Source organism: Acipenser ruthenus, chromosome 5, assembly GCF_902713425.1.
Source record: "Acipenser ruthenus chromosome 5, fAciRut3.2 maternal haplotype, whole genome shotgun sequence".
In the NCBI taxonomy this organism is placed as follows: domain Eukaryota; kingdom Metazoa; phylum Chordata; class Actinopteri; order Acipenseriformes; family Acipenseridae; genus Acipenser; species Acipenser ruthenus.
In genome coordinates, this window is record NC_081193.1 from 37,652,877 (window position 1) to 37,679,589 (window position 26,713).

At 39.3% G+C, this 26,713-nt stretch overlaps 1 protein-coding gene across 9 annotated transcripts in view; it reads right to left on the minus strand.

The window, feature by feature from the left end:
- The window catches only part of LOC117402844 (nesprin-1-like), a 194,828-nt gene that overhangs the window by 29,791 nt on the left and 138,324 nt on the right, over positions 1-26,713 (minus strand). For 7 of the 9 annotated variants that reach the window (XM_059024130.1, XM_059024134.1, XM_059024133.1 and 4 more), the window contains 31 exons: positions 24,849-24,983; positions 24,297-24,397; positions 23,680-23,824; positions 21,687-21,818; positions 21,421-21,576; positions 21,054-21,263; positions 20,330-20,431; positions 19,885-20,004; positions 19,457-19,657; positions 18,740-18,913; positions 18,282-18,413; positions 17,717-17,913; positions 17,225-17,357; positions 16,092-16,274; positions 15,355-15,504; positions 15,097-15,273; positions 14,657-14,812; positions 14,201-14,356; positions 13,788-13,958; positions 10,972-11,105; positions 9,630-9,834; positions 8,683-8,865; positions 8,202-8,348; positions 7,844-7,998; positions 7,543-7,690; positions 6,987-7,081; positions 6,485-6,713; positions 5,544-5,738; positions 3,499-3,624; positions 2,290-2,445; positions 27-185 (listed from right to left, as the gene is read on the minus strand). In XM_059024130.1, coding sequence (XP_058880113.1) covers positions 27-185; positions 2,290-2,445; positions 3,499-3,624; positions 5,544-5,738; positions 6,485-6,713; positions 6,987-7,081; positions 7,543-7,690; positions 7,844-7,998; positions 8,202-8,348; positions 8,683-8,865; positions 9,630-9,834; positions 10,972-11,105; positions 13,788-13,958; positions 14,201-14,356; positions 14,657-14,812; positions 15,097-15,273; positions 15,355-15,504; positions 16,092-16,274; positions 17,225-17,357; positions 17,717-17,913; positions 18,282-18,413; positions 18,740-18,913; positions 19,457-19,657; positions 19,885-20,004; positions 20,330-20,431; positions 21,054-21,263; positions 21,421-21,576; positions 21,687-21,818; positions 23,680-23,824; positions 24,297-24,397; positions 24,849-24,983 — 4,863 coding nt within the window. The remainder of the gene's footprint in view (positions 1-26; positions 186-2,289; positions 2,446-3,498; positions 3,625-5,543; positions 5,739-6,484; positions 6,714-6,986; positions 7,082-7,542; positions 7,691-7,843; positions 7,999-8,201; positions 8,349-8,682; positions 8,866-9,629; positions 9,835-10,971; positions 11,106-13,787; positions 13,959-14,200; positions 14,357-14,656; positions 14,813-15,096; positions 15,274-15,354; positions 15,505-16,091; positions 16,275-17,224; positions 17,358-17,716; positions 17,914-18,281; positions 18,414-18,739; positions 18,914-19,456; positions 19,658-19,884; positions 20,005-20,329; positions 20,432-21,053; positions 21,264-21,420; positions 21,577-21,686; positions 21,819-23,679; positions 23,825-24,296; positions 24,398-24,848; positions 24,984-26,713) is intronic. The other 2 variants (XM_059024132.1, XM_059024129.1) reach the window with 1 other exon arrangement.

The window sequence follows — 26,713 nt, forward strand, 5'->3', positions numbered from 1 at the left end:
TTAAAGCAAGGCAGTGCTTTGGTTACCTTCCTGAGTTTTTCAATCATCTCCTCAATGCTGATGTCTCCATTTTGAGAAACCTTGCCCTCCATCTGAGTCAGCCACTCGCACAGTTCCTTGTTCTTCTCATTGAACACCCCCCACTCGTTCAGCTTCTCACTCACTTGCTGCCGGCGTAAGGAGAGCTGGAGCAGACAAAGCACACAAGATGCAAACAGACAGCTCCATGCACCAGTACTCACAATGTACAGTTCCACGTAAACATAAGCCCCATGGGTAAACTCACTCTACAAGCTTTCACATTGAAAGTGTGTTGATGCATCTCCTTGTACCTTGTGTACCCAAATGTATTAAATGATTGCTGTTTTTACTTTATTTTTTCATGTTCAATAAAAATAAATGCATGACTCACTATATATTAAATTGTGCACTTACTAATACAATACTAAAAGGCCAGTTTAAACTGCTTTTAATTTACATTCATTTAATAAAAAACAAGAACAAAACACAGCATGGATCAACACAACCCCCAAGATTTTGAAGTGCGTGTTAGAAAGTTAACACAGGACCTAATCACAGCTGGCAGCATGCTTCAGGAGTCGTACTCAAAACCACTTTATTAAACTCAAAAGCTGCTGTTCTGCTGAGTATAGATGACACGCAAACGGCCATAGAACAAATATGTACCGGATCGCCCCTGCTGATCATTTATTAATATTTAGGGGGTGGGTGTGTTTGTTTTGTTCCCCAATGATTATGAAGCCATATACAACTTTTCAGATCAATTCATAAAGGTTTAGACATTAGAAGCCCCACAAGCTTTCATAGCAACAAACAACCAAACATGAATTCATATAAAAACAGTTAAATATAAGCAAGACATACATGCAGTACTGTACTTCATATGTGCTATATCCAAGGGGATTACAACTACATTTAGAGATGGGCAGCATCCTGCATCTGTATCTACTTGGCAAAAATAAGTTTGTTTCTAATTAAAATCTGTATCATAAATATAAAAGCCCATTATCTGCAAAATAAATAAACACATATATAAACAAACACTTCAGAAACTTTATACATACTTTTGCCTAATGACTTTTGCCAAATGCCTCTTCTGCAGATCCAACTAAAGGTACATCTGCATCATCAAGAGTGACTTAAAATGGCAGCTGTCTTACTGTCCTGTTGTTCCAAAATCTAATTTAAGCACTGAAAAGGTATCAGACCACAAACAAGAACAAAACTGACTCAACCTGCCTTTGTGATTTAATGCATAAACATTATTATTGTAAACTAAACCAAACCAAAAGGAAGAGAATTCATTTTGAAGTGAAACATCAATGTCCAACTGTTAATTGGCACGGTTTCTCTATCAAAATCAAATTTGTGCTTAACAAACCAAATAACCTCCAGCATTAAATGATCATTTAACAACAAACCAATGTCTAAAATGCATAACATTGCACTATGTTTTGCTGTATTATCAGTTCGCTGTGACCCACATTGTAATTTAAAAGGTAGGGAAAGTTGTACCTGCTCTGATCCTTCTTCATCGTGTCTGTAACTAAACCTTCCACAGTAACAAAGTATCTGCTGGTTTCCTGTGGTTACTGATCTCACTCATCACATACCGGAAACGTACAACCAAAGGAGTTGTGCTTTTACAAGCTTACATGTATTTGCATACAGATTTCTTTAACACCACTAGCTTGCATCTTATACTTGATCAGTCTGTTCATAATTGGTTAGAAAATTATCAAACCCATTACGTTTTCAGAATACTGTAGGTTTCATATACATAATTAGAGCAAAAAAGCCATACCAATCTTTAGAACTGTGTCAGCTTTAGAATTCTATAGATGGAAATGTTATAGAAATGTGCAAACATCTGTTGACTAGAAGTTTCATATTGTTACAGAATATACTAAAGACATATCCTGCCTTTTTACGAATACTGTGGTTTATACAAATGCCAACCGAAATCTTTTTTTCTAACGGTTTGTAAATATCTCTGGTTCAAATGCTTTCTTGTGTTTGGGTTACTTTAGTATATGTTTTTGCAGGTATTTGCAGTTAAGCCATACTCAACCTAAAGTCTGAACATATGGGGGATGGAGTACAGCCATTTTGGATATTATCAGTAAACTGTGTCTAGGGTATTGAGTTTACCTTGCATTGTTAGCAAACTTACTCTACATTTGGGTTCTAACAGCCATTCTAAGAACTAGTTTACTGGGTGATAAATCACATTATTCACATTTGACATTGTGCTGCTGGCTGAATTACCTGATGGCAGAGCTCTTCCCACTGTCTGTGAAGCAGCTCGATGCGCTCCTGTAGCACTGACAGGTCATCACCACTGATGTAGCTTGACAGGGACTCCTTCAGCAGGGAGAGGTGAGCGAGGTCCTCTGTCCAGCCATCAACGGTGTTCTCTAACTCCTACACGCATAAAACAAGAAACAAAACAGCAGCAAGTTAGAAATATGTTAAACGCACTTCTAGCAGGTATTTTTTTTTACTGCTGCCTTTTTTACAACTGTCAAGTGTAAAATATAGTTGGCAGTAAATAGTGTGATCTGGCAAAGTTTGAAGGTGGTAAATTGTTCCTTGTATGTGTAAATTTTCTATTAAAAAAATAAAAATACATATAATTATATATGCAATTGAAATACCAGACCTAAAATAGGTATGTTTTTTATATTTCTAAACATATCTAAAGTAGTTAATTTTACTGTTTTCCAAAAACAATAGTATAAAAACAATCCTGTACGACTCAGTTACTAGCAAAACATATAACAGCATATTAATAAACACAGCTTCGACTTCATTTTTTGGCCCAGCATGTTGTGTTAAACACAATTATTTTATTGTATTTGGCAGCTACAAACTGGAGAACAAGAGCAACATGATTATGCTACATTGCCTAAGGCAACCTCTGTAAAGTGATTTTTTAAAATTTCATGTGACTGGGGAATGGGAACAAGCTTGGTGGCTCAGTGGACTGGCAAAGAGATAAGAGGCTTTATACTTCCAGTCCAATCTTGTTCAGTTTTCTAAGCATTTGGCATTACATCTACTGGCCTCAGCCTAGGTGAGTAAAACAGCGCAACACAATTTTACAGACACATAGACTAAAATACTGTTTCTTAAGCATAAGCTGGGGGACTTGTACTGTGGGTGCCTAGACAATTCCATACCTACTCTCATAAGTGTCATGGTTAAATCTGTTTACATGAAATAACTTTGTTACAGATAATAAACGCTGAAATTCTTTTGAAAAATAATAGCAATATTTAACAACCCAGTGGCATTAAGTTCTAAGTAAATTAGAAAAAAAAAAACAATGAAATCTTGAAGTCTTAAATGGGAAGTTTTTTTTAACCACAACACCTGCTTTTGGTTTTGCACATCTCTAATGTTAATTAATATTAATTTAAAAAAATGAAAGAAAGAAATAAAGCTGCAATGAACGCAGGCGACACTTGGCTTTACCTTGCAGCGGATCTGTTCAGTGTGCAGCTCATCGTGATGGTCTGGCAGGGCCTGGGAAAGCTTCCTCTTGAAGGCTCTCAGCTTCTCCAGTGAGTCTCCGATCCCCTTCTCACATCTCTCCCAGTCCTAAAACAGCAAACACTGTGAGCATGACTTTCACAGCATCACAACTTAAAGAGAGCACTTTCAGTCCCAGCAGTAGAAGCAGAAGCTTTGCTCAATATTTCTCAGAGTCCTCCCAGATTCCTTATCTAGTATTCATGAGGCAGTGCGGCAGCAAGACATATATCTGAAGCTGCCTTGCCACTGCTTTAAAAGGTTGCTCGGAGAGAATATGCAGGATTCAGCAATACCTACTTTAGCAGGAAGCCAGCAGCACAATACAGAGCTCTTCAGTTTGCTTTTACGTCACATTACTTCTAGCAAGCAAACAAAGCTGCCAAAGCATGTTATCATGGTATCATATAGCCAAGGGACAGCTTTATATTTAAAGGCATAAAGGAATATTAGTACTTACATAAAGCTGTTTGGAATAGTTAAAAAAGACTCAACCCTTACTGACCTACTACTGACTGATTTTTTCACTTGTATTTATATCTTTAAACTGTATTACACATTATGTTTTATAAGGAGTGGTAACATTGAAAAGTGACACTTCACATATTTACCATCTGTGCCAAAAGGAATTAGCATATAAAGACAGAAATTAGCCTTCAGCCTGCTGCCTGCTGCCTGTTACGGCAGGAAGTTGGCACCTGAACCCTGCACAGGGCTGACACAAGCTCAACTGAAATCTAAAATGAGCACCACAGGGCACACAGGCCACCCACTCCTAAGTCTTGGTGGGAAAAAAAAAAATTCACAATGGAAACTCAGCATGCAGGTATGGGAATAGACAGAAAAGTTTGAAACGTTCAATTCAACGAGGCCTGTGTGTGTTGGGTATGGCTTTGGTACCATGGTAAACGTAGACAGTTATTTTGCAGTAAACCAAACTGTGCTATACTAGGGGGGGTGGGGGTGGGGGTAGGGGTACATTTCTGATTTAATAATAACCAGAAAGGTACAGATTGTTTGGATGTGAATACATGAGACAGGGATTTACATTGATTAATAATCCAGTTGTTAGTAATCTAGCCCAGGCATCCTATACTGTGTTCTCTAATTAAAGCTAATTGTTTTTAATAATAATATAATAATCTTTATTTTTATATAGCGCCTTTCACAGTGGACCACCATCACCAAGTGCTTTACAGAGGTAGGCTGTGAACTGTGCATTATATGCAGTCACTTACAATAGGACATTGATTTAACATCTCATCCGCAGGATGGAGCACAAGGAGGTTAAGTGACTTGCTCAGGGTCACACAGTGAGTCAGTCAGTGGCAGAGTTGGGATTTCAACATTTCCACAAGCATCCCTACAGTTGTGCCAGGGGACTTAATGAAAGTCTGGTTTCTGATTATTCAATGGTTCAAGTCCTTTTGACTCTAAGGGCCTATCTAGCCCCAGTATCAATGCTACTAGATTATATATATATATATATATTATATATATATATATATATATATATATATATATATATATACACACACACACACACACACACACACACACAAATAAATATACTGACTCATTACACAAAGACCTGCACAGAAACATGTAATGGAAAAGATATCTACAATAAAAGGTCCAAGTTACAGAGAGGGATCCAACAAAAAAAAAGTAGTACATCCACTCAACTTTAATGAAATTAAAAACAGGAATTCAAGTTCACCGCCACATTGAGTTCCCTCACCTTAAAACAGCCTCCGTTGAAAGAGGCTGACCGTTTGCACAAACCGTTTTTTTCTATTAAAGACTTCACAAAACGTTTGATAAACATATCACATTAGGTACAGTATATCCTTCAAACAAACTGCATTTGTTTAAAACAAAGAAAAAGAAGACAACAAAACAAGTTTCGTCTTTAAAAAAACGACTTTTTAAAAAGACGTTTCTTTGTCGTCTTAGGCGAGAACATTTCTAGGGTTTAGGTAACCTACCCTGAGTAAGGCTGCCAGCTCTCTCTTGTGCTCGTCCAGGTGGACGTGGGCTGCTTTCCAGCGCTCCTGGATCTCAGTGAGCTCGGTCTGCAGCGTTGCCTCCGCCTCACTGTCCGCTGACAGTAGCAGCAGCTTCCCAGCCTCCACCGTCAGGATATAGCTGCCCTGCTGCCGCTGGAGGACCTTCTCTTTCAGCTACAAAACGAAACAACGTTAGGATCTTGTCAGTTTCTTGAGACACAGGTAAGTTTGATATATTTATCAAACAGGAATGTAAAAAAAAACCAAACAAAAGTAATAATTATGGCTTAATGCTCCTCCCTATTCATATTTTTATTGTCTTATTTAATATCTGAATGAGGGAGGAGGGGGCACACTACCTATCACTCTTGAAATGCTGCTAGATACAACAAGCCCATTTTACATTTTCCTAGTATTCAATTTAACTTACCTGTTTAATGTTCTGTTATTGGTGTATGATTTGCTATTGTTCTTTCTGTTTACCAGGGAAGCATATTAGTGTTGGGTTGCGCATATAAGCTTATTACTAGTTAAATATGGATTTTTCAGGGTTAGATGAGCATAAAATATATGGCTATGTAAGAATTGAAAACCCTTTAATTTAGGGGAGCTCCCTAATAAAAGCTGAATCTCAAAACAATAATTGTGTGACTATAGTAATTGTTACAGCTGTGTATAATGGTATTTAAAACAGGATTCATTCATCCGACTTTTTACATATCCGCCCTTACTCTGGTCCCACCGCAGTAGGATACGTGACGGATTACTGTAGTTACTAAGCATGGCAAATAATGATCTAAATAACAGTAGAAACTAAAATAGATAATCATACAGAAAACACGTAATATGATATTCCACAGATTATAAACTAAATATAAAGTGCCAGAAACAGAAGCCAACAGTGGGGTGCTGATGTTTACCTGAACCTCATCCAGCATGGCTCTGGCCTGCTGCACTGGAACTTCGTCCGGCCCGCCCACTTCCTGGTGTGACACCTCAACCAGCCACTTGCGCAGCTTCTCTGCCATCTCCCTGTAGCGCTGCCACTGGCGGATTAGACTGTCGATGATCCCCCTTCTCTGCTGTGCCCGGCGAATCACACCTTGCCACTGGTTACTCAGCAGAGCCAGCTTCAGTTTAAACTCATCGCTGAACGAAACAGACAAAACAATAGCTCTCATCTATCAAGACATTCGGACGCCATTTAAAACATTCAGGGCTATTTATTAGTGTTTCCACTTTGACTAGGCATATTTCCACACCTAATGGAACTAAGACAGTATCACAAATGTGGCAGCTCCCCCCGTCTGAATCTGGAGAACACAGCAACTGTTTTCTGCCAGGATAACTACTCCAAATGTCATAGAAGCCCCCTAGGTGACTGCTTTCTATGATTTTCCCATGGTATAAGCAGTATTTTACCTGTCATCCACTTGCCCCTGTTCTAGGAGGTGCTGTCCATCACTGATGATAGAGTGCAGGATTTGTTGCCGACTAAACATCTCAGCCTGGAACAACTGCAGGAATAGAATATGGGATAATAGAACAGTAGCATATTTTCTATATGCCATGCTCCAGTGCCACCGCAGGACTGGCTCTTTTAAAAGATAGAAATAGTGCAAATGAGGTTAACTCCCAGCTGTTCTATTCTCAACCAATTTATTTTATGTTTAATAGATTCATTGTTAACACTGTTTATTAGGAATATTGGGAAGTGAATAGGAAGCTAGGTTAGGCACTTGCTCAGGATAACACTTGCTGTTTTCTCATATAGTTCACTAGCTGGGCCCCTAGTGGCTCACTTAGTAAAGGCATTAGGGCGTGAGATGACAATCAAGACTGGAAGCCTACAGTCTGTGAGTCTTGGGAGGAAAGTCATCAGATGTGTGACAGACTATGTGTTGCATTGGCATGGGACTACATTTCCCACAGTGATAAAAGGACTTAGAAATGTTGATTTTGCTCATTTTCTCTTTACCTCATGTGCTCTCTGCTGCTCCAGCAGGCTCTGGTAGTTGCCAGAAATCTCTACTGCTAGTTTCTCTTCTGTCTGCACCAGGAACTCCATCCACGTCTCACACTTCTCCAGGAATGTCTGGTGCTGCAACAGGAATGCTTGGAGCTTGCTGTGTGCAGGGAGAAGTACAGCTTTCATGACATGTGACAAGAAGCAGAGAAAAAAAAAACCTTTGTCTTGTCATGTTCTGGACATCTTTTATCTTTCCAGTTGATAACTCTAACAAGAACACTCAGGAATGTTGCCTTCTGGGCTTCCTTACCTGAATCGCTCTGTGGTCTGGGATGAGGTCACAGACCAGCTCCTGTTGAGGGTCTGCATGCCTTTAATCTGCTTGTCGTTCAGAGGTAACCTGTATCCTAGCTCGTTCAAACGCTCCATGTCAGGGGACATGCTGCTAAAGTTCAGCATCTGCCTCTGAAAGAAATCCAATTTAACATTCATATTTAGCACAGTTTAAATGTCATTATTTCTTTGTATACCGTTTTATTTTAGCTGTAAGGAGAGTGGACATACTATGTTACTGACACAAGGTTTTACAGTATCCAGTGGCAGATGCTTCTATGGAGATAATGCTAACATCCAGGTTTTTAATGTAAATAGTCCTTAATAACTCTCACCTTCAGCTCCTCCATCCTGTTCTGAATGATGGAGAGATCGGTGGAGCGGTTGGGGTCCTGCCCTTTCAGAACATCCTCTGCCTCCACAATCCACCCCTCCAGGTATTCCAGCTGCCTGCTGAAGGTCTCATAGTCCTGAACCCCAGCCTGCTCAACACAGAGAAGAACAGATTAGTTCTACAGTAACCTTTTTAGAAATCTGACTTGACCTACATAGAGATATTTGGTTAAACATAGTGAACACCAAACACATCAATTAAGTCATATTCCTAGTCTTTATTTTAGTAGAATGCTAGGCAAAGATTTACCGGTACATCTGTAGAGCACAAAAAAAATAAGGAACATATATTCTACTGCAATACACCACTTATTTTAAAACACCGTAATACTACAAAACTATATTCTGGATGTTTTTGCAGCATATTTTCTTTGCAGCCTTTTCTAGCGCTCATGCTGTTATCTTTGGAGGTAGAGCACATACCTGTAGTATCCCCTGCTGTCTGGTGAGGGCCTGTTCCAGCACTTTCAGGCGCTGGCTCATGGACATGCGGTCTGACTGAATGGTTGCCACGGCTGAAGAGTCGACCTGCTGGTGGAGCTGCTCCCCAAGCTCATGAAGCACATACAGGGAGTCCTGCACTTCCTTCTGGGCCCTAAGCAAGTCCTGCAGCCAATCACATTGCAGCACAGGGTGAGTTACACTGTATATCCTTATTATTATTATTATTATTAGCAGTAGTAGTAGTAGTAGTAGTAGTCGTAGTAGTAGTAATGTATTTATTTACTTAATGTTTAAACACTGTATCCATTTTTATCCATAGTACAGTACTGTTTCCAAGTGGATATTTTATATTAAAATGTTATGTAAAAAACAACATTGAGACAGTAAAGATTACCCTTTAAATTGCAACTGAGGTATCTGAGTATTGAAATAATTATGTGGGTTTCAGAGAAACTGGTATTGTGACATTGCAAGGTTTTCCTTATTACTAAAATTACAGATAATTATTCTTGATAATATTATGAACATGGGGTCCAGAAAGGCTGCGAACTATCTCCACATTATCACATTATCTGCAGTACTTGGACCACTCAATTCATATGGTCCAAGTACTGCAGCCCTGAAGAGACGGTACTTTCACAAAAAGTAAAGAAAGTATGAATTCCTCTTCATAAAAAGTAACTGCTAAGAAAATAAGGTTAGCAATTACTTTTTATTGTGACAATTGAGACCCAAACCTGATAAAAATCATCGTTGTTGGCTCTTTAACAACAAAAAAATTCAGACTAGAGCCCAGAATCTGACTTAAACAATAAAAGCCCACTCGTAGGCTTTGGCTTACTTTTCAGCTTCCTGGCCCCAATGATTACATTAATTTTGTACTTATATGAGCAGAAGGTATATATCTAGCATTACAGGAAACTCACACTGCATTCCTGAATCCAGGCAGAGACCTCGTCGTCTGCGATGTCCTTACTGGTGGCTGTTTTCAACAGCTCGTTGGTGCGTTCCTCTTGCCGCAGCACTGCAGAGGAGCACTGGCTATAATACTCCTTGTATCTCTGCCAGAGCTGAAGCAGGGCCTTGCTGGAGTGAAGCTGCTCCACAATCTCCTCAAGCAGACAGTTCCATCTATAGACAAACAACCACAGACGTGAGCAGCTGCCAACAAGTATTTGCCTTACAGTTAAGCAACACTTTATAATTGCTTATTATTCATGTAGTTTGTGTGTATTGATTATTGTAAATCCTAAATCATTCACACTGTATGTATGATTTGACTTTTAAATTGTGCAATTCAAATATACACTGTGTAATAATTACATTTGAATAACAGCATGTAGGACCTAAAAGCATAGTAAATTCTGTGACACTGTTAAATTTATTTGCACCTCTATCAAATTTAAATATCTATGTTACCAGTAAAGAGCTTACATTGAAGCACACATCCATACGTTTAAATGGGCATTAAATTACATATCCATGTGATGGGAGATAAGGGTCTTGTGTTGTTACCCAGCCTCCTGACAACAGAGGGCGCTGGGCTAAGCCAAGGATCCCTGTGCAAAGATCACATGACTGTGACAGGAGTCACATTTTTTCCAGAACTTTGTGTGGGGCAACAGTGCAGGTACGCTAACCAGTCACTCAGCTCAAGTGTTTATTAAAAACACCTGCCGTTCGCGGATAGGTGTTTCACGGATCTCAGGGGCAGGGTTTTAGGTAAAAAAGGGAACTGCAGTGTTGTACTTTGGGGCTGGTGTTTGGATTTATGAACGGGAGAGAGTAGAGGGGAGGATTTAAGAACATGATTAACCTTTGGGTATTTGTTTTGGGCTTATTGCAGTCGGGACTTACAACTGAGAAGCGAGGGAAAGGCTGCCGAGTGGTGAAGTCTCTGTCTCTCAACCAGATCCTGTATCTTTTGTGTCTTGATTAATCCTCACGCCCTGACCCTGCACGTTTTTGTTTCATTTTGTTATTGAAATAAAGTCTCACCCTGTTCAGGGGTGATAATACCAAAATACCTGCTTCAAACTATTTCATTTATCCACTCCAATCACAATCCAGGATATACATTAGCATTAAAACAACAAGTCCTCCTGCCAATGCATATTACAGTTAGTTTCTTTTTCACCTGACCTTTTCAGCTATTCAGAGGATTGATAAAAAATACCCAACTGATGCTCTGCTTCTAGCTTCTGAAATGCTATTAATGCTTGTTTGCACTTGACTAGAAATCAAGAGTTGTGACAGCTTTGTGCTCACCTCAAGTTCACATCTTTCAGTGTATTGTTGAGAGTGTCTGAAACAGACGGGTGACACTCTAGCAGCAGCTGGTGGGTCACTGCGCCAAACTTCCTTAGGCTGCTTTCCTGTTTTTCCAGCTCATCCTGAAGATTCTGCATTATCCGAGACAACATACACATCCTTTTTCAATATCAGATCAGATAAATGTTAGTCCATCTACATAATATGTTAGGACTTGATGAACCCACATGAAAAATAACTGCCTTTGAAATACAACCGGTACGTTTACATGGCACAAGTAAGTAAGAATATTAAGTATTTGAAATACTAGAATATTCCTAATGCTTTGTATACATGCAGGCGGAATTCTTTTATTCCTTTCATGTTCTGTGTTTACATTGTAAATGGAATATTCCTTTTATGCCATTAACACATGCGCACCTTGCTTCCCACTGCAAACCAAAAAAGTGCTGATTGTAGTAGAATAGTTTGTTGTTTATTGTAAAGAGCTGGTGGTGTGGACGTATATTTCTGTTATTTGTTTTTTTAGATACGGAATCTGATATTTGGAGATTGTGTAGATGCTTGTGGGTCTTAATTCAGTGCAATGTGTTCACGCAGACATCCACGCTCACGGGATGCACTTTCGCATACTATACCGAGTCGGGGAAGACAAAGAGCTATTACCCATTTTGCTTTTTGCTTCATAGTACTGTGCTTTCAAAACTTTACATCAATGACAAACTTCATCCACAGTTCTCTCAAATCCCCCTTCATGATTTTTTTCCACCATCCTTTTAAACACTTGCACATCTCTGTTTCTTGCCATCAAGCTGTTTTATGACTTTAAAATCCTTAATAGAAGTGATGTCTCCTCATCAGGCCAAAAGTAGCTGCGTTTTCTCGCATGTGCTGTCATGTTATTGCACGTCTGTTGTAGGTTACGCTTCATAGTCGGAATATGCTGTTTACATGATGGAATATATATTCAGATCATTCAGTATTCCGAATACTAAGGGAATATTACTGGCCATGTAAACACACTGATTGAAATGAATTACTGTGGCAGGGCAGAAGCCTTGCACATGTAAATATGTAAATAAATATATATTGTTTTGAATTTAAGTTTGGGAGGGATAAGGTTAACTCCATCTCTGTCAGAATCCATGTGTGGAATGTGGTCATTCCCTAATTAGGTCATTGAGTGCTAATTGGGGAATGGCCATGTGTATATAAAGGGAGGACAAAGCCTTTGTTTGGTGAAGGAGTTTGGAAAGGGAGGGAATGCCAATGCCAATGCCAATGCCAATGCCAATGCCAATGCCAATGCCAATGCCAATGTTCAGGGAAGGTGCTGCTCAACCTGGACAAGCAGAAGCATTCTTTTGAAAGCAAGTATGTGTGTTTTTTTTTTTTTTTTTTAATTATTTTTAGGCTCAGCTCACCGCTAGCACCCCTGCGCTGACTCGGGAGGGGCGAAGATGAACACACGCTGTCCTCCGAAGCGTGTGCCGTCAGCCGCCTGCTTCTTTACACTCTGCAGACTCACCGTGCAGCCGCTACAGCGTCGGAGGACAACGCAACTCTGGGCAGCTTACAGGCAAGCCCGCAGGCGCCCGGCCAGACTACAGGGGTCGCTGGTGCGCGGTGAGCCAAGGACACCCTGGCCGACCTAACCCTCCCTCCCCCCGGGGGGCGCTCGGCCAATTGAGCGCCGCCCCCTGGGAGCTCCCGTCCACAGTCGGCTGTGGAATAGCCTGGACTCGAACTCGCGACGTCCAGACTATAGAGCGCATCCTGCACTCGAGCGAGTGCTTTTACTGGATGCACCACTCGGGAGCCCAAGTATGTGTGTTTTGTTCAACCTTTTATTTTGGCCTCTGTGCTGTCATTTCTTTGTTTTAGTTATTCTTTTATTTATTCTTTATTTATTCTTTGTTGTAATTTAAAGTGCTTTCCCTGGTAGCTTTCCTGATTCTGACGCTATCCTGTCACAATTACCATATACTATTTCAGTACTACCATTTAAATACATTCTGTCAATTACTTTTCCGGAATTGTAGTTACAGTTTTAGTGCTGTTAAACTACTGTTCAATGCAGTTTCATTTTCAAGTTGCTGTGTCACAGACTACAGCTATGGCCAAAAGTTTTGCATCACCCTGTAGAATTAACTAATTTTGCTTCATAAAGTTGAATGAAACCTGTTGAATAATGTTAAAATATGCTAACATATTGAATTACAGACCACTTTGTAGTTTTCCATATACTTAAAGAAAAACTGACAAATATGAAAAATGACATTTCAAAATCTAATACTGTACTATTATTATGGCTTCCGGTAGACTTTTGCGATATCATTTTGTAGTTTTCTTGATTACATGATGTTAAATAAAAGATCAAGATTATGTTCATAAAATGATTTTTTTTTTTTTAATTATGTCTCAATCCTAAAATTCTAGGTGATGCAAAATTTTTGGCCATAGCTGTACATCTGAAAACGTAGGGATGTCTATTAAGACATCTCTTTCACCAGTCAAACATCTTTCTTTTTCATGTGCTCAATATCATGGCAGTAGTCTGCTATGTTCCTGAAATTTCAAATAAAGTTAAAGAAAAAAAACACCACATGCACAGTATTTGTACACTTTGAGTTCACGGTAACAGAGGTATACTATGTACGAGACAAAAGTAAATATTAGGCCCTACTACTGTTAATACAGTTGCCAGCATAATCAGTTAACAAAGAAAGTCTCCAGTATTTCTCAAGATTTTTTTCAAGTTAGTGTTACATTATCGATGAAGTTGTATTTGCCGGCTGTTGCCATGCTTGTACCTGAAGGTTGTCCACCTGCACTTGGACTGCCTCTAGAGAGCCAGTCAGCAGACGAAAGCGAGACAGGGAGTACCTCCCTTCCATCAGGTACCCATTGATCTCCTCTGAGGCCTTCTTGTACACGTTCCACTGGTCCAGCACTGACTTCAGACTTATCTTCAGCTGCCCAATCTAAAAAAAAGGTAATTGGAAAGAGAAACTGCTGGCTTAATTTCATACTATCAAATGTATAGTGAGGTTTGTACTGTAATCAGAAACAAGGACTCAGCGTGCCGCCTCACGTGGTTTATTATACCCATCAGATGCACTAAATAAAATAATTAGTACATCACATTTTTTAATCCCAATTTTGCATTAAATAAACACAATTATCCATTTAACATTGCAAATATCTAGGATTATAACAATAATACCAGGTGATCCAGGTTAGCCCAGCTGTGGTTGAGTCCTTGTAGTGTCTCCATGACCACAGCACATGCTTCATCTTTCTTATTCTGTATCAGACAGCATCCACGCTCCTCCACTTTCTCAACATCCTTTTCCTTCACATTAATCATGTCCTCCAGTTCCTGTCAGAAAGGGGCAAACCAGCAGTAAGTGACTATCGAACTACCTAGATTCACTTTGCAGTTGCACCCTTGGCAAATTGGATATTGACTGCTAAAATATTTGTACATATTGTATGAGATGATAGGACATGCTTGATCAAACACATTTGAAACTAGCAAGTCAACTTACATAACACATAAATGTCTCATCACTATGGCATAAATCCACTACTGTACATATGCTCCTTAGGGTACAGTATGACCATATGTGGTTTTTTTTGTGTTTTTTTTTAAACTTGTAACTAGTATGCAGTCCCATACCTGGCAATCCTTCAAGGCATTCTGAACAGAAGCCAGGTCTTCAATCCTATATTGCTTTTTCATCCTCTCTTCTTGGACATTAAGCCAGGTATTTAAGCTCTGCACACTGCTCTCATAATCCAGCCAAGAGTTCAGTAAGCCATCCAGCAGCTGGATCTGATCAATTCCAAGAGGACAGACATGCATTAGCAGAGAATAAACAACTTAAAAAAACAACAGTGCTAGAGATCTATTCTCTTGCCCAAGCTTCTTACATGTATGCATGCTTGTAGAAGACAACTTTACAAAACAAAAAATACTGTAGTGTATATAAAAGACATGTCTATTTCATGAGCTTCACACGTCCATATGATTTGTTTAAAACAGTGAACTCTAGATTTGGACTCAAGAAGTGGACAGTGTCCAGGAAACTCAGGTTGTGAAGCCATGCTATAGATTACCTTTTCAGTTATCAAACTCTGTAAGATCTGCCATTGATTGTTCATTGCGCCAAGCCTTTCTGCAAAATCTGTTTTATCACTGCGCTTGCTTTCCACATCCTGGCTGCTGATCTGAAGGACTGATTGATTCACAAAATCCACAGTGAGCTGTTTACAGTTCATATCAATCTTAAATCCCTAGAAAAGAAAAACAATTAGCACCATTTAATAACACAACCAATTCAATCCATTGTGATGTCCTATGCTTCATGTAGGTACCTTATATTTTTGCAGGTATTCTTGTATGGCCTGTGATCCAATTACACCTTTGATACTCTCTTCATCGTCTTCAATGGTATTTTCCATCAGGGTGATCCAACTCATCAGTTCTGTGATAGCTTGGCGAGAAGGCAGCTTCTCCATTTGGAGCTGCCAAAACAATTAAAATAGAAAAACATTTAGGGCACATACTGTAAACTTTTTTTTTTGCCTGTGCTCTTCCATTGCATTGTCAATATTAAAGTATAGGCACCAGGACATTTAATGGATTCCCACCACTAGTCACCCCAGCTGTGAATGGCTACCTCATATATATATATATATATATATATATATATATATATATATATATATATATATATATATATATATATATATATAAATGGATGCTATTGTTTTGAACTGGGCCACAGAAACAAGTTTATTTATTCTATTCTAGTATTCTGTCCTATGAGTAGCAAGACTAAGGGCAGGCTTTTGCCTGTTAGGTTTAATGCACTATATTTGGAAAATCAGTAAAAAGACAGACTCAGAAACAGAAAACAGACATAGATGCTGAAATCTAATCACATTGGGATTTGAACTAAATAAGCATGGTCTAGCTGGCTACCGTAAATCTAATAAAACGCAATCACGTTCTACCCATGATAGCCAAATGTATCAAAGAACCTAACAGCACGTGTCACCGACGGTGTTAGTACAGAGTGTGGCTCACTGTCTGTAGTGTATCTCTGTACCTGGTGTAGTTTGTCCAGCACCACCGGGATGCGTGTGAGCAGCTCAGTCCACTGACTGTCGGTCTGAGCCAGTCCTGAGTGCAGCCCTGCCGTGTCCACCTTCTTCAGACGCAGCAGCTGGTTCCCTGTGCTCAGCACAGACGACTTCAGAGAGGACTTGGCGTCCGCTTCTTTGGAAAATACCTGCAAGAGAAAGAATGGGACATAACTGAAGTACTGCTACAAAATATAATAATAACAGACAGCCTCCATACACCATCAGAATAAGTGAGATACCTCTTAAGCGGCATGACAAGCACCATAGCCATGTAATGTTTAATTGCTAGTGAGCCACAAATCAATCTTGGATAACTTAACACAATGTGCCAAATACATTGAAATTACAATAATCTCTAATAATAGCAGTCTCATAGGTTGAGCACTGCACTAATTGTTCCTTCTAAACACAAGGCGGTGATATGTTGATGCAAACCAAACCTGGCATGACACTCTAAGCACTGATTTAATGAGCTGTTTAAAGTCAAGATGAACATGTAATGTTGTGTGTGTGTGTGTGGGTGTGGGTGTGGGTGTAGGAATGAGTCTGCAAGGTATACTGGTAGACTGGAGAAAATTGATTTGAGTGTTCCCTATTGCAAGGGCTAGGAGGAGTCCAATACGGAGTGGAGAAAAGGGGACACATATTGTATAGGTTTATTCTATGGAAAGTACTATTTCATGCATAATTTGAAACAGATGTGAAACATAGCATATATTCTTTAGGGAATTTAGGTTGCGCGTGTTCAGAACCAAATTAATTGTGCTATATAAGAGTAAGAAGAAATGTTGCTCGGGTTTGGAACCAAAGGAACCCCTTCATAGCCTGTCTGTAAGAGCGGTAATTACTATTTTCATCTAGAGAAAAAGTGTTACAATAATTGTGATGTTTCTGTATCTTGAATTACCTGTATTGTCATGTATTTAATATAATCATCTGTTAAGAATAATCTTTTATTAAACAATAAACTGTGTAATTCGAACATTCTATCAAAGTAGAATGGTCTGATTCATTATAATAAATAATAAAGTTACCACACCCTACAGCTGGGTTAAATATATACCTAATTGTATGCACTAAATTGAAACCCACTCACCAGGAATGCATTCAGATGGTCCCTGACAGTCTCCAGCTCTTGTGGAACAGTCGCTGACTGTGTGGTCCAGAACTCCAGGCGATCCAAAGCAGATTGGAGCCACTGATCCAGCTCAGCAGATTCAGTTTGGTACCTGTGCAGCACAGATAACAAACTTTAACCCATTATATCAACAAAATCTGCTTTCTCTTCAGCTTTGTATTATTGCAGGGACACAGAGCATTTTGCATCATGTTCTTATTTCAAAATATAGTTACACTGCTGGTGAGGACTGCATCTTTGCAGGGCTTAACTCTGTTGAACTTCAGCAATTTATAAATAAATCAAACAATAGGCTGTTTGCCAGTCGGAGCAAAAGTATGTAAGGATAAGTACAGTCCAGACTGGGATGCAGAATATTCAGATAGTCTATCACTATTTATTAACAATGCAGTTACTATCATTTGCCACCCAGCATCAACAATTACTGACTAAAATAATATGGAATCAAACCTTGTCCAGTGTTCCAGTATGGTGTCCAGCCTTTGGAGCTCCTTGTTGACTCTGGTGGTGTTGTTGAGCCAGTGCTCTCCCAGCTGAGTCAGCTGGTTTTCCAGATCTGAACAGCAGACAGACATGAGAAGCCTCTTCCCATCATCCAGCACCTGGTACAGCTGGTGCTGGTGTTCTGTCAAGCTTGTCTTCAGTCGCTGTTAACAGAACAAAAAATAGGGTTAATCAGTAACGCCACAGTAGTTTGGGGTATACGCATAATGCAAATTTAAAGCACCTTATTCCAGTGGTAAACTAATTACAAACATATATTGGGATTTTTGCTTCCAACTGATTAGCAGTGATTGAAAGTGTCTTCCATATAGTAGTTAGGTTGGTTATGTAACTGTTTTGTTTAGCAGGGTTCCACAGGAGCATAACTAACAGGCGCAGCCAGTTAGTTGGTTTGAGAGGAATCAGCTGTGATAAGGGCTCAGTGAAAACCTTACACAAAGCTGGTTCGCCATACTGGATGGGTCTCTTTAGGTCATGGCTAAGATTCACCAGTTAATATACACAGACATACCTGATAAAGTGCAATTCTTTCTGTGAGCCTTTCCTCGGTCTCTTCCACCAGCCCCACACTGGGGATGCAGCTCTCCACTGCCTCCAGTTGTCTGTATAGGCATTGATAGTCTTCTTCCAGACGGGTCCATGTCTATAAAACGAGCAGCAGATGGCTATTTTGAAACTGCTTGATTAGGCTTCCTGTTTGGTAGGCTTACTTAGTTGACACTCCTAACAACAGCTTGGAAGTATTCATTTATACATTATATAAATAAACTGCATATCTACTTTTCCTTAGCCACTTACATCAATACTGTAGTTATTGACCAGTTACTGAGTTTCAGTTTCAAATGCTTCATTTATTAATTTGTTATCTTACTTCTTTTTTATTTTGCAGCTACCATAAGTTGTTTATTTGTTTGTTCTTGTTGGATTCTACACTTAGACATAGACACGGATTCCCATGGAAACACTTACCTCTAGAATGTACTCCAGCTCCACACCTCTTTTGTGGGCCTGCTTCAGCACCGCTGCTACCTGTGCCATTATCTCATCGTGGGACTGACACTGTCTTGGTAATGCAAAACTGCAGATTTTTTGGAAGAATGTTTTGGTCAGAATCATGTGGGATTCCAACCCCTGGAAAAATTCCTGAGGAAAATCACAAGTGGAGAAATGTTTACCTATATGTTTGTGTATGTACAGTAAGTATAGCATATATACAGCACATGAAAACCATTAACTGTTACATAAATACATCTAAAAACACATAAAGCACCATCCATTTCTTCTTTCTGTTACTGTCTGCACACCAGGTCATCTACAATTAGCTACCCTTTATTGTGCTGAGCCTTTGTTTTGGCTAATGTCTTCATTGCTGCAAGACAAGGGTCTAATTTATCAAGGTCTTTACTCCACAATGCATTTTGCACCATTTGTTTGTGAATGAAAAAGCAAACTGTTAACGTTACAAAACTGGAAACAGATACCTTAGAGATACGGCTGACTCCTTAGTTACGGTTGAACCTTCTCAGCTGACTGTTACTAGTCTTGTAATAATGTTCAACTTTCCTTTTCAAATTACAATTTGGTGTAAAGACAAATCAGGCCTGAAATAATTTTTTATTTGACCTGTTTTCCTATAGTTTTACCTCAGTATTTACAACTGGCTGTTTAAAATTGGGGATGAACTACCTTGTGCTTGTCCAGACGGTTCTGCACTTCCTCTTTGGACATTGCTATTATTTTTTGGTCGGCAGCCATCTTGTCCTGTGCGGTGTCTACCAGGTCGGCCAGGTCCTGCAGGGCTCGCTCACACTGGCCTTTCAGAGCCAAACTCTGGTTCAGCCCACTGCGGCGTGAGCCGACTGTCAACACCAGCTCCTCGTAGGTGTCCTGTACCCAACACAGCACACACATAATGATTACAATCAAAAGCTATTCACATATTCTGCTGGTGGCCTTTAACCTGTTGGGTTTTAACAGTTTACATTTCTTTTAAAGATCCTTGTCATAATGCAATTTCCCTTTGGGTGGCACTGTGTACTGTACAAAGCAAAGTAAGAAACCACAGCTCAAATTATAATTAATATATGAATGTTTGAGACATATCAAGTAGCTACCTGAAGTTCCAGGAGTTCTTGAACGGCAGGCTGGTCTGGTTGCAGCTTTTGTCCGTGGGTTTTCAACTCGTTGATTCTTTGTTCAAATTCTTTCAGGCTCTCTTCTGACTCTAGAATTGCCTGTAAAGAAATGTGACTGTTTTCCCCCTAAAAAAGCTTTTGTTTGGTTTGTGAACATGAGTTGAGTTGCAGATGAAAAGGCAGGGAAAGTAAAATGTATATTGATGGGGGGAAAAAAAAAACTACAAATGGCATTTAATGCTAGGTTATTTTTTGCTCTGAGTTAGCTAAATAGCTGAATATAAAAATGCACCCTTTTATTGGAACTGAACACACATGCACGAACACAAAACAAGAGAGATCACTACATTTAATGCAAAGAAAAAAGTATAAACAATACCATTCTTTTTGCAAGTAACTATGGCATAGGAATCCTTTTTTTTACCTCCATTTGCTTTGCAGCAGGTAGTTCCATTGCCTCGGCCAGTTTGTGGAGAATTAGGTATTTACTGTCAGCCAGGGAAGTAAACAGCATCTTCAGTTCAGCCTGCAGCAGGATAAAAGAAAATCACAATTTAGTTACACAAGCTCAAGGTATTATTACTGCAAGATTCTTCAGCACATACGGTTATCACAGAACAATTACATTAACTAAATAGTTGAGTGAATATCGCATGTCAGCTGATTAGAATTATGTGTAAAACTTGGGAATTTTCCTGCAATCTGAATTTCTAATGCATTTTCAATAAAAATATTGTTTACAGATCTGTGTCAAAAAAATAGTGTGAGTTATTTGTTTTGCACAGTGTACAGAGAACACATACTTTAACAAACACAATCATACTGTAACTCCAAAATACAATGCATCTTTTTTCTATGATCCCTGACAACTGTACAACATTATATACAGTGGGCAACCAAAGCAACGTGTGGACCCTATTTAAAAAAAAATGTAAGGACAGCTGTAAGGAATGTTTTGTTTAGGAATGTTTTGTTAAATCCCATTTAGAGTTATTCACTCAAGCTTATAGTTAATTAAAAACAGTTTTTGAGATTGTTTATTAATATCCAAGGCAGTGTTTAATTTAAGGCAATGCCTACAAGCACATTCCTTAAAGATTGGTGAGTGCCCCATGTTTCCTGAAAAGGTAATGAGAAGGCTGCCTTGCCTGAAACTGTGCGAGTTCCTGGAGCCTGGTCTTCATGTGCTCACAGCGCTGGCTCACTACCGAGTCAAGGTCACTGAGCCGCTCCTGCAGACAGCACAGGGTCTCCTCAATCACATCCTGGTTCTCACCGCACTGCGGAGCTGCTTGGAGGAACAGGTCTCTGTTCTTGTCCACATCTTCTGTCACCTCTCTAATGTCCTTACTAAGAACCTGCCGCCAGAAAAACACACCAAACACACTGCTCAGAACAGTCACATTATTTACCCCGTTTATGCAGCTATCAGCTGTCTTGGCTAATTTACCCACAAAAAAGCATTAACACTCAAAGATATACAGTGACACATAAATAAATACATGTTTCACATACTTCTTGGTTACAGAGTTGGGTTTCAGCATCTTCGGCAAGGAGCACAGGGCCAGCAAACAGGCTGTTTTCAATCCCATCCAGCCAGCTGGACGAGGCACAGACAGCATTATACAGCCTCAGCTCTAAGTCAAGGCCTTTCTTCTCCACACCTCCAGCCTGGGGGCAGATCAATAAACACAAACACATCTCAGCCAAAAATGCACTAATGGAACTACAGTGAATAAGCCAATCAATAAATAATAAAGGAAAATAAAATGTCACTATACCTGAGAGGACACGTCTTCAAAGGCCTGGTTGAAGCCACTGAATAAAGTCCTAACAGATGATTTATCCTGCAGTGGAGGCTCTCCTTTGAACAGTGGTACAGTAGAAGAGACTCTGCTAGGTCTGTTATAGACCTGTTCAAAAAGACATGTTTAAAACACATAAGTAGCTTAAAACTTATAAGTAGTACTTCAACAAAGTCACTGTCTATTTATAAAACATTAAAGCCTATACAGTATTCTCAGCATATAGGAACACCTCCTAAGAGAACACTTCAGCTTAGGGAACAACCTTGTGGTGAAACAGAATTTAGAAATTGTAAATGCTCCGCCTAAAGGAACAGGGACTTTGCTTAAAAACCTTTTTTGGCACCGATACACCGAAAACTAATACAGCCTCAAAATGGAGTGAAGTAACCAGTGGAGTAACACAGGGATCAGTATTAGGTCCTCTGCTCTTCCTAATCTATATTAATGACTTAGATTCTGGTATAGTAAGCAAACTTGTTAAATTTGCAGACAACACAAAACTAGGAGGAGTGGCAAACACCGTTGCAGCAGCAAAGGTCATTCAAAATGATCTAGACAGCATTCAGAACTGGGCAGACACATGGCAAATGACATTTAATAGAGAAAAGTGTAAGGTACTGCACACACGCAAAAAAAATATGCATTATAAATATCATATGCTAAATAAACAAATAATAATAACATATGGGAGATACTGAAATTGAAGAAGGAATCTATGAAAAAAATCTAGGAGTTTATGTTGACTCAGAAATATCTTCATCTAGGCAATGTGGGGAAGGTATAAAAAATGGCAACAAAATGCTCAGATATATAGTGAAAAGTGTTGAATTAAAATCAAGGTAAGTAGTGTTAATTTTACAGTGCATTAGTAAGACCCCATCTAGAATATTGTGTTCAGTTCTGATCTCCTCGCTACAAAAATAATATTGCTGCTCTAGAAAGAGTGCAAAGAAGAGCGACCAGAATTATTCAGGGTTTAAAAGGCATGTCATATGTAGACAGGCTAAAAGAACTGAATCTGTTCAGTCTTGAACAAAGAAGACACGCGGTGATCTGATTCAAGCTTTCAAAATTCTAAAAGGCATCGACAATGTCGACCCAAGAGACTTTTTCAATCTGAAAAAAGAAACAAGGAGCAGGGGTCACAAATGGAGATTAGATAAAGAAGCATTCAGAACAGAAAATAGGAGGCACTTTTTTACACAGAGAATTTGGGAGTCTGGAACCAACTCCCCAGTAATGTTGTTGAAGCTGACACCCTGGGATCCTTCAAGAAGCTGCTTGATGAGATTCTGGGATCAATAAGCTACTAACAACCAAACGAGGAAGATGGGCCGAATGGCCTCCTCTCGTTTGTAAACTTTCTTATGTTCTTATGTAACCTGAAAACTTATCATCATCAAACTCAAATTCAAATGGCTAATCTTTTCAAAACTGACTTGTCATCACGAGAGTAATCTAGAGCAGCTGCTGCATCTTTTAGCATGTGTAGGGGTGCTGTGTTAATAACCATTGTGCTCAAATTAATTCTCGTATTCATAATTACTATTACCGTATGTAGGGTGCTTTGTTAATTTAGTTTCTCAGTTAGTTATTATTATACTTTAACATACGCTTGCCTATTGTGTTCCTCTTACTTATTCATATGTTGATGCAGGTGCATCATGACATAACTAATAAATACATTTGTATTTATTGATTCATATCGTGATAGGCCTTGGCATATTGCGTCCGGTGGTCAACTCTGTCTAAGAGAACACTTTGCTTGCTTCCCAAGGACTGTTTATGCATATTAACCTTTTATGTTCATAAACAGTAATATAATAATGTTAGAACAGAATTTGATCTACCAGTTTAGTTTGTTTAATTTTAAAACTTCAGTGTTAAGAAAAAAGTAATGCAGAAAACTCATTTGTCAAGTAAGCATCATTCCTTAAAAGTGGGTTTTAAAACAATGTTAAAGTACCGGTTGACTGTGGTCTTGTTGTAGTGTGTTCTGTAGAAGCTGCTGTTTGGTGATGAACTCTTTGTTTAGACTTTCCCATTTTTGTCTCATCTGCTCCTGTGCGGCTAGCTTTTCTCCTTCCTTTGGGACTGATTCAGGTTTTTCACTGTGAAAAGAAAATAACAGGGCAACCTTGTCCACACAGATAGTACCAAGGGGTAGCTACAAGGATGTAGCTGGTGGAGATGGAGGGATGCGAATGAATCAAACGTAATAGAAGGGTCAGTTACAACTATTTATATTGATCTGAGAGGCCACACTTGGATGACATAAATGTGTAGGGGTCAGTCCTTCCTCCCAAACCTACGTTTTTAAACTTCACGTGATGAAATCGAATCCAATTATGCCCTCAAATAATTTGCTATTAGCTGTGAGAATTCTTGTGTACTATACTAGTGAAATAATGAGAAATACTTTGAACTGAATTCCATCCTGTATCCTACAGCTAACACACTACTTTAATGCTCCAGGCAGATTTGCATGTCATTGGCATAAACAGTATTGCTGTTATCTTCCATTAAGGTAGACCTTAATATACAAGTCATTTGCACTTATTAATGCAGGATGGCCCTGCTTACCTGACACCATTCATAGCAGTCTGTTGGGTCAGAAGCTCTTCTCCACGGCTTGCTACTGACTGCAGAAGCTTCTTCTGCTCCGCCAGCTGCTCCTCCAGCTCCTACAGCAAAGAATAGGCACAAAGATGCAGGTGAAGACATTTTACTGCCACAACAAACATGTTTTCAAAAGATTTAATCAACCCCTAACTGCAGGATGTCCCACAGGTCAGCCACCATACTGTTGGCATAATTTCTAATATTAGTTGTGTCTAGAGGAATTAATTCATTTTGATGTGTGATGCACAGATAGTCAATGGGGCTACACTGTATGTCTTATGATTGAGTATTTTAAGTTCTGAATGAGCTCTCTAATTGTCTAATGACTTTTCCACCAAGACCTTACAAAAACGGACACACAGACACCTGCCCTTTGAAGGACCCAGTATTTGCAAACTATAGTACCTCCTCCATACACTGGGCTCTACTGTATTTCTAAAGCACTGACACGCCACTGTACTCATTCACGTATTGATCTGCAGCTCGCTCTGTATAAAGCTGCATCCCTCATACCCTCTGTCTCTGCAAGCTGTCCTGATGCCGCTTGGACCTTGTTGTCCTGGCCTGGGCCAGCCACTCCTGGATGCTGGGGCTCGGAGAGAGGGCAGAGCCCGGCTCGCTGTCCTCCTTCTCTTGCAGAGTGCCCTGCTGGCATAGTAAAGTGGTGTTAGGACAGAGCTTCACTCTGCCTGACACAGACAGGCAAAAAGATGCAGTGTGCCTCTCAATTTGTCCAAGTACTCTGGTAAGTAGAATAAAAACAGAATCATGCTCAAAATATATGTGACAATAACTGCACACTGTTGTTTTATTTTGTTGTTCTAAGGAATGTTTTGTTAATGGCCATTTTCATTTTGAAAATCAAGTTTGCAGTGATTCTATTTTATAAAGCACTGTTTACTCCAAGAGAATGTTTATACTACTTTTCAAAAATAGTCCTTAATGTTTTGTGAATAGGGCCCCTGGAGATTGTTCCACTTTTCCCTATCAGAATAACAGGGATATCACATTTAATTTGAAGCCAAAAAAACACACACATCCAGAACACAATCACTGCAGAAGCTGGTACCATAATCCAAGCTAGTATCTGTGTAATAAACTGCTATTAAAGTCACTGGTATTAGGGTCACTAGCCAAACAGCACTGCAGTTTTTTTCTCTCATTTAATTCCATTCAGATTCATTGAACCATATCAATTTTAATTCGGGGTGCAGTAAATTTAATAAAACATTTGTAATTTGAAGATGTAAGAACATGGGAGAGGTTCAATTAAATTTGTACACAAAGTAACCATAGATTCAAGGTTCCATCAACAACAGGTCAACCTTGTCCACACAGATAGTACCAAGGGGCAGCTACAAGGGTGTATCTGGTGGATAGTTAGGGAGGATTAAACTTTCGTTAAAAAATCATAGTCTACTGTACATAATAAATACTATATAATACCAAAACACAGTTCCTCCAAATATACTGTATTCTATTTTGTTTTTCTTTTATGATGAATCATATACATTTGGCATGCATTACATTGTTATAAAGTACACTGTTGTTAAAGAGTCTAGAAGTTTCAAACATTATTTAGTTAATAATAAACAAAAAGCCTTTTTATAACATGTATTCTTAAGAACGTATGCAGACAAAAAAAAAAATGATACACTTACAAAAAATACAAACTTTATTGGTAATAGGCTCTTCAACAGAACTACAGCATACCACAGTGTGGCGGAGTGTCCCGCCCCTATTTATTATTATTTGTATTTTTGTTTGCGGCGCGGGTAAAAGCGCCGCGTCTTTTGTTATTATATTTAAAAACCCCGTGAGGATGCATGGCTGATCAGCTACTGATTATTTAACTAGCTGACAGTCATGCATCCTTACCAAACGCGTGCAGACTCTGGCCGGGGGATAATAAGATAATTACCAACTAGTTAAATCCCTCGGCCAGAGTATATAAACCAGCAGCACTCTGCACTCGGGGTTGAGAGTGTAGAGGAGAGTACGGGAGAGCGGAGAGAGAAAAAGCAACATTAACAAAACAATTGCTAAGACGTGCTGGATTTCCCAGCACATCACTTACTTGTTTGTTTGTTCATTCGTTTGGCCCTTGTGCCCTTTTGTTTTGTGTTGTGTTAATTTGTTTAATATTTTGTTTATTAAATACGCTGAGTGCACTAACACTCAGCTTCAACCGCCCATCCACTGTTTGGTTTGAGTTACTTCCTGGTCCGTGACGTCATCCACATCACCACTGCGAGCCAGACTGTCACATATGGTGTCCTGCGTGGGACAAACAACGCCTCCAACAGCCGGACCAGGATTGAAAAGTGCGTTTTTTTTGTTTGTTCGTTTTTTTTTTCAAATTAAAAATGGGGAAAAGT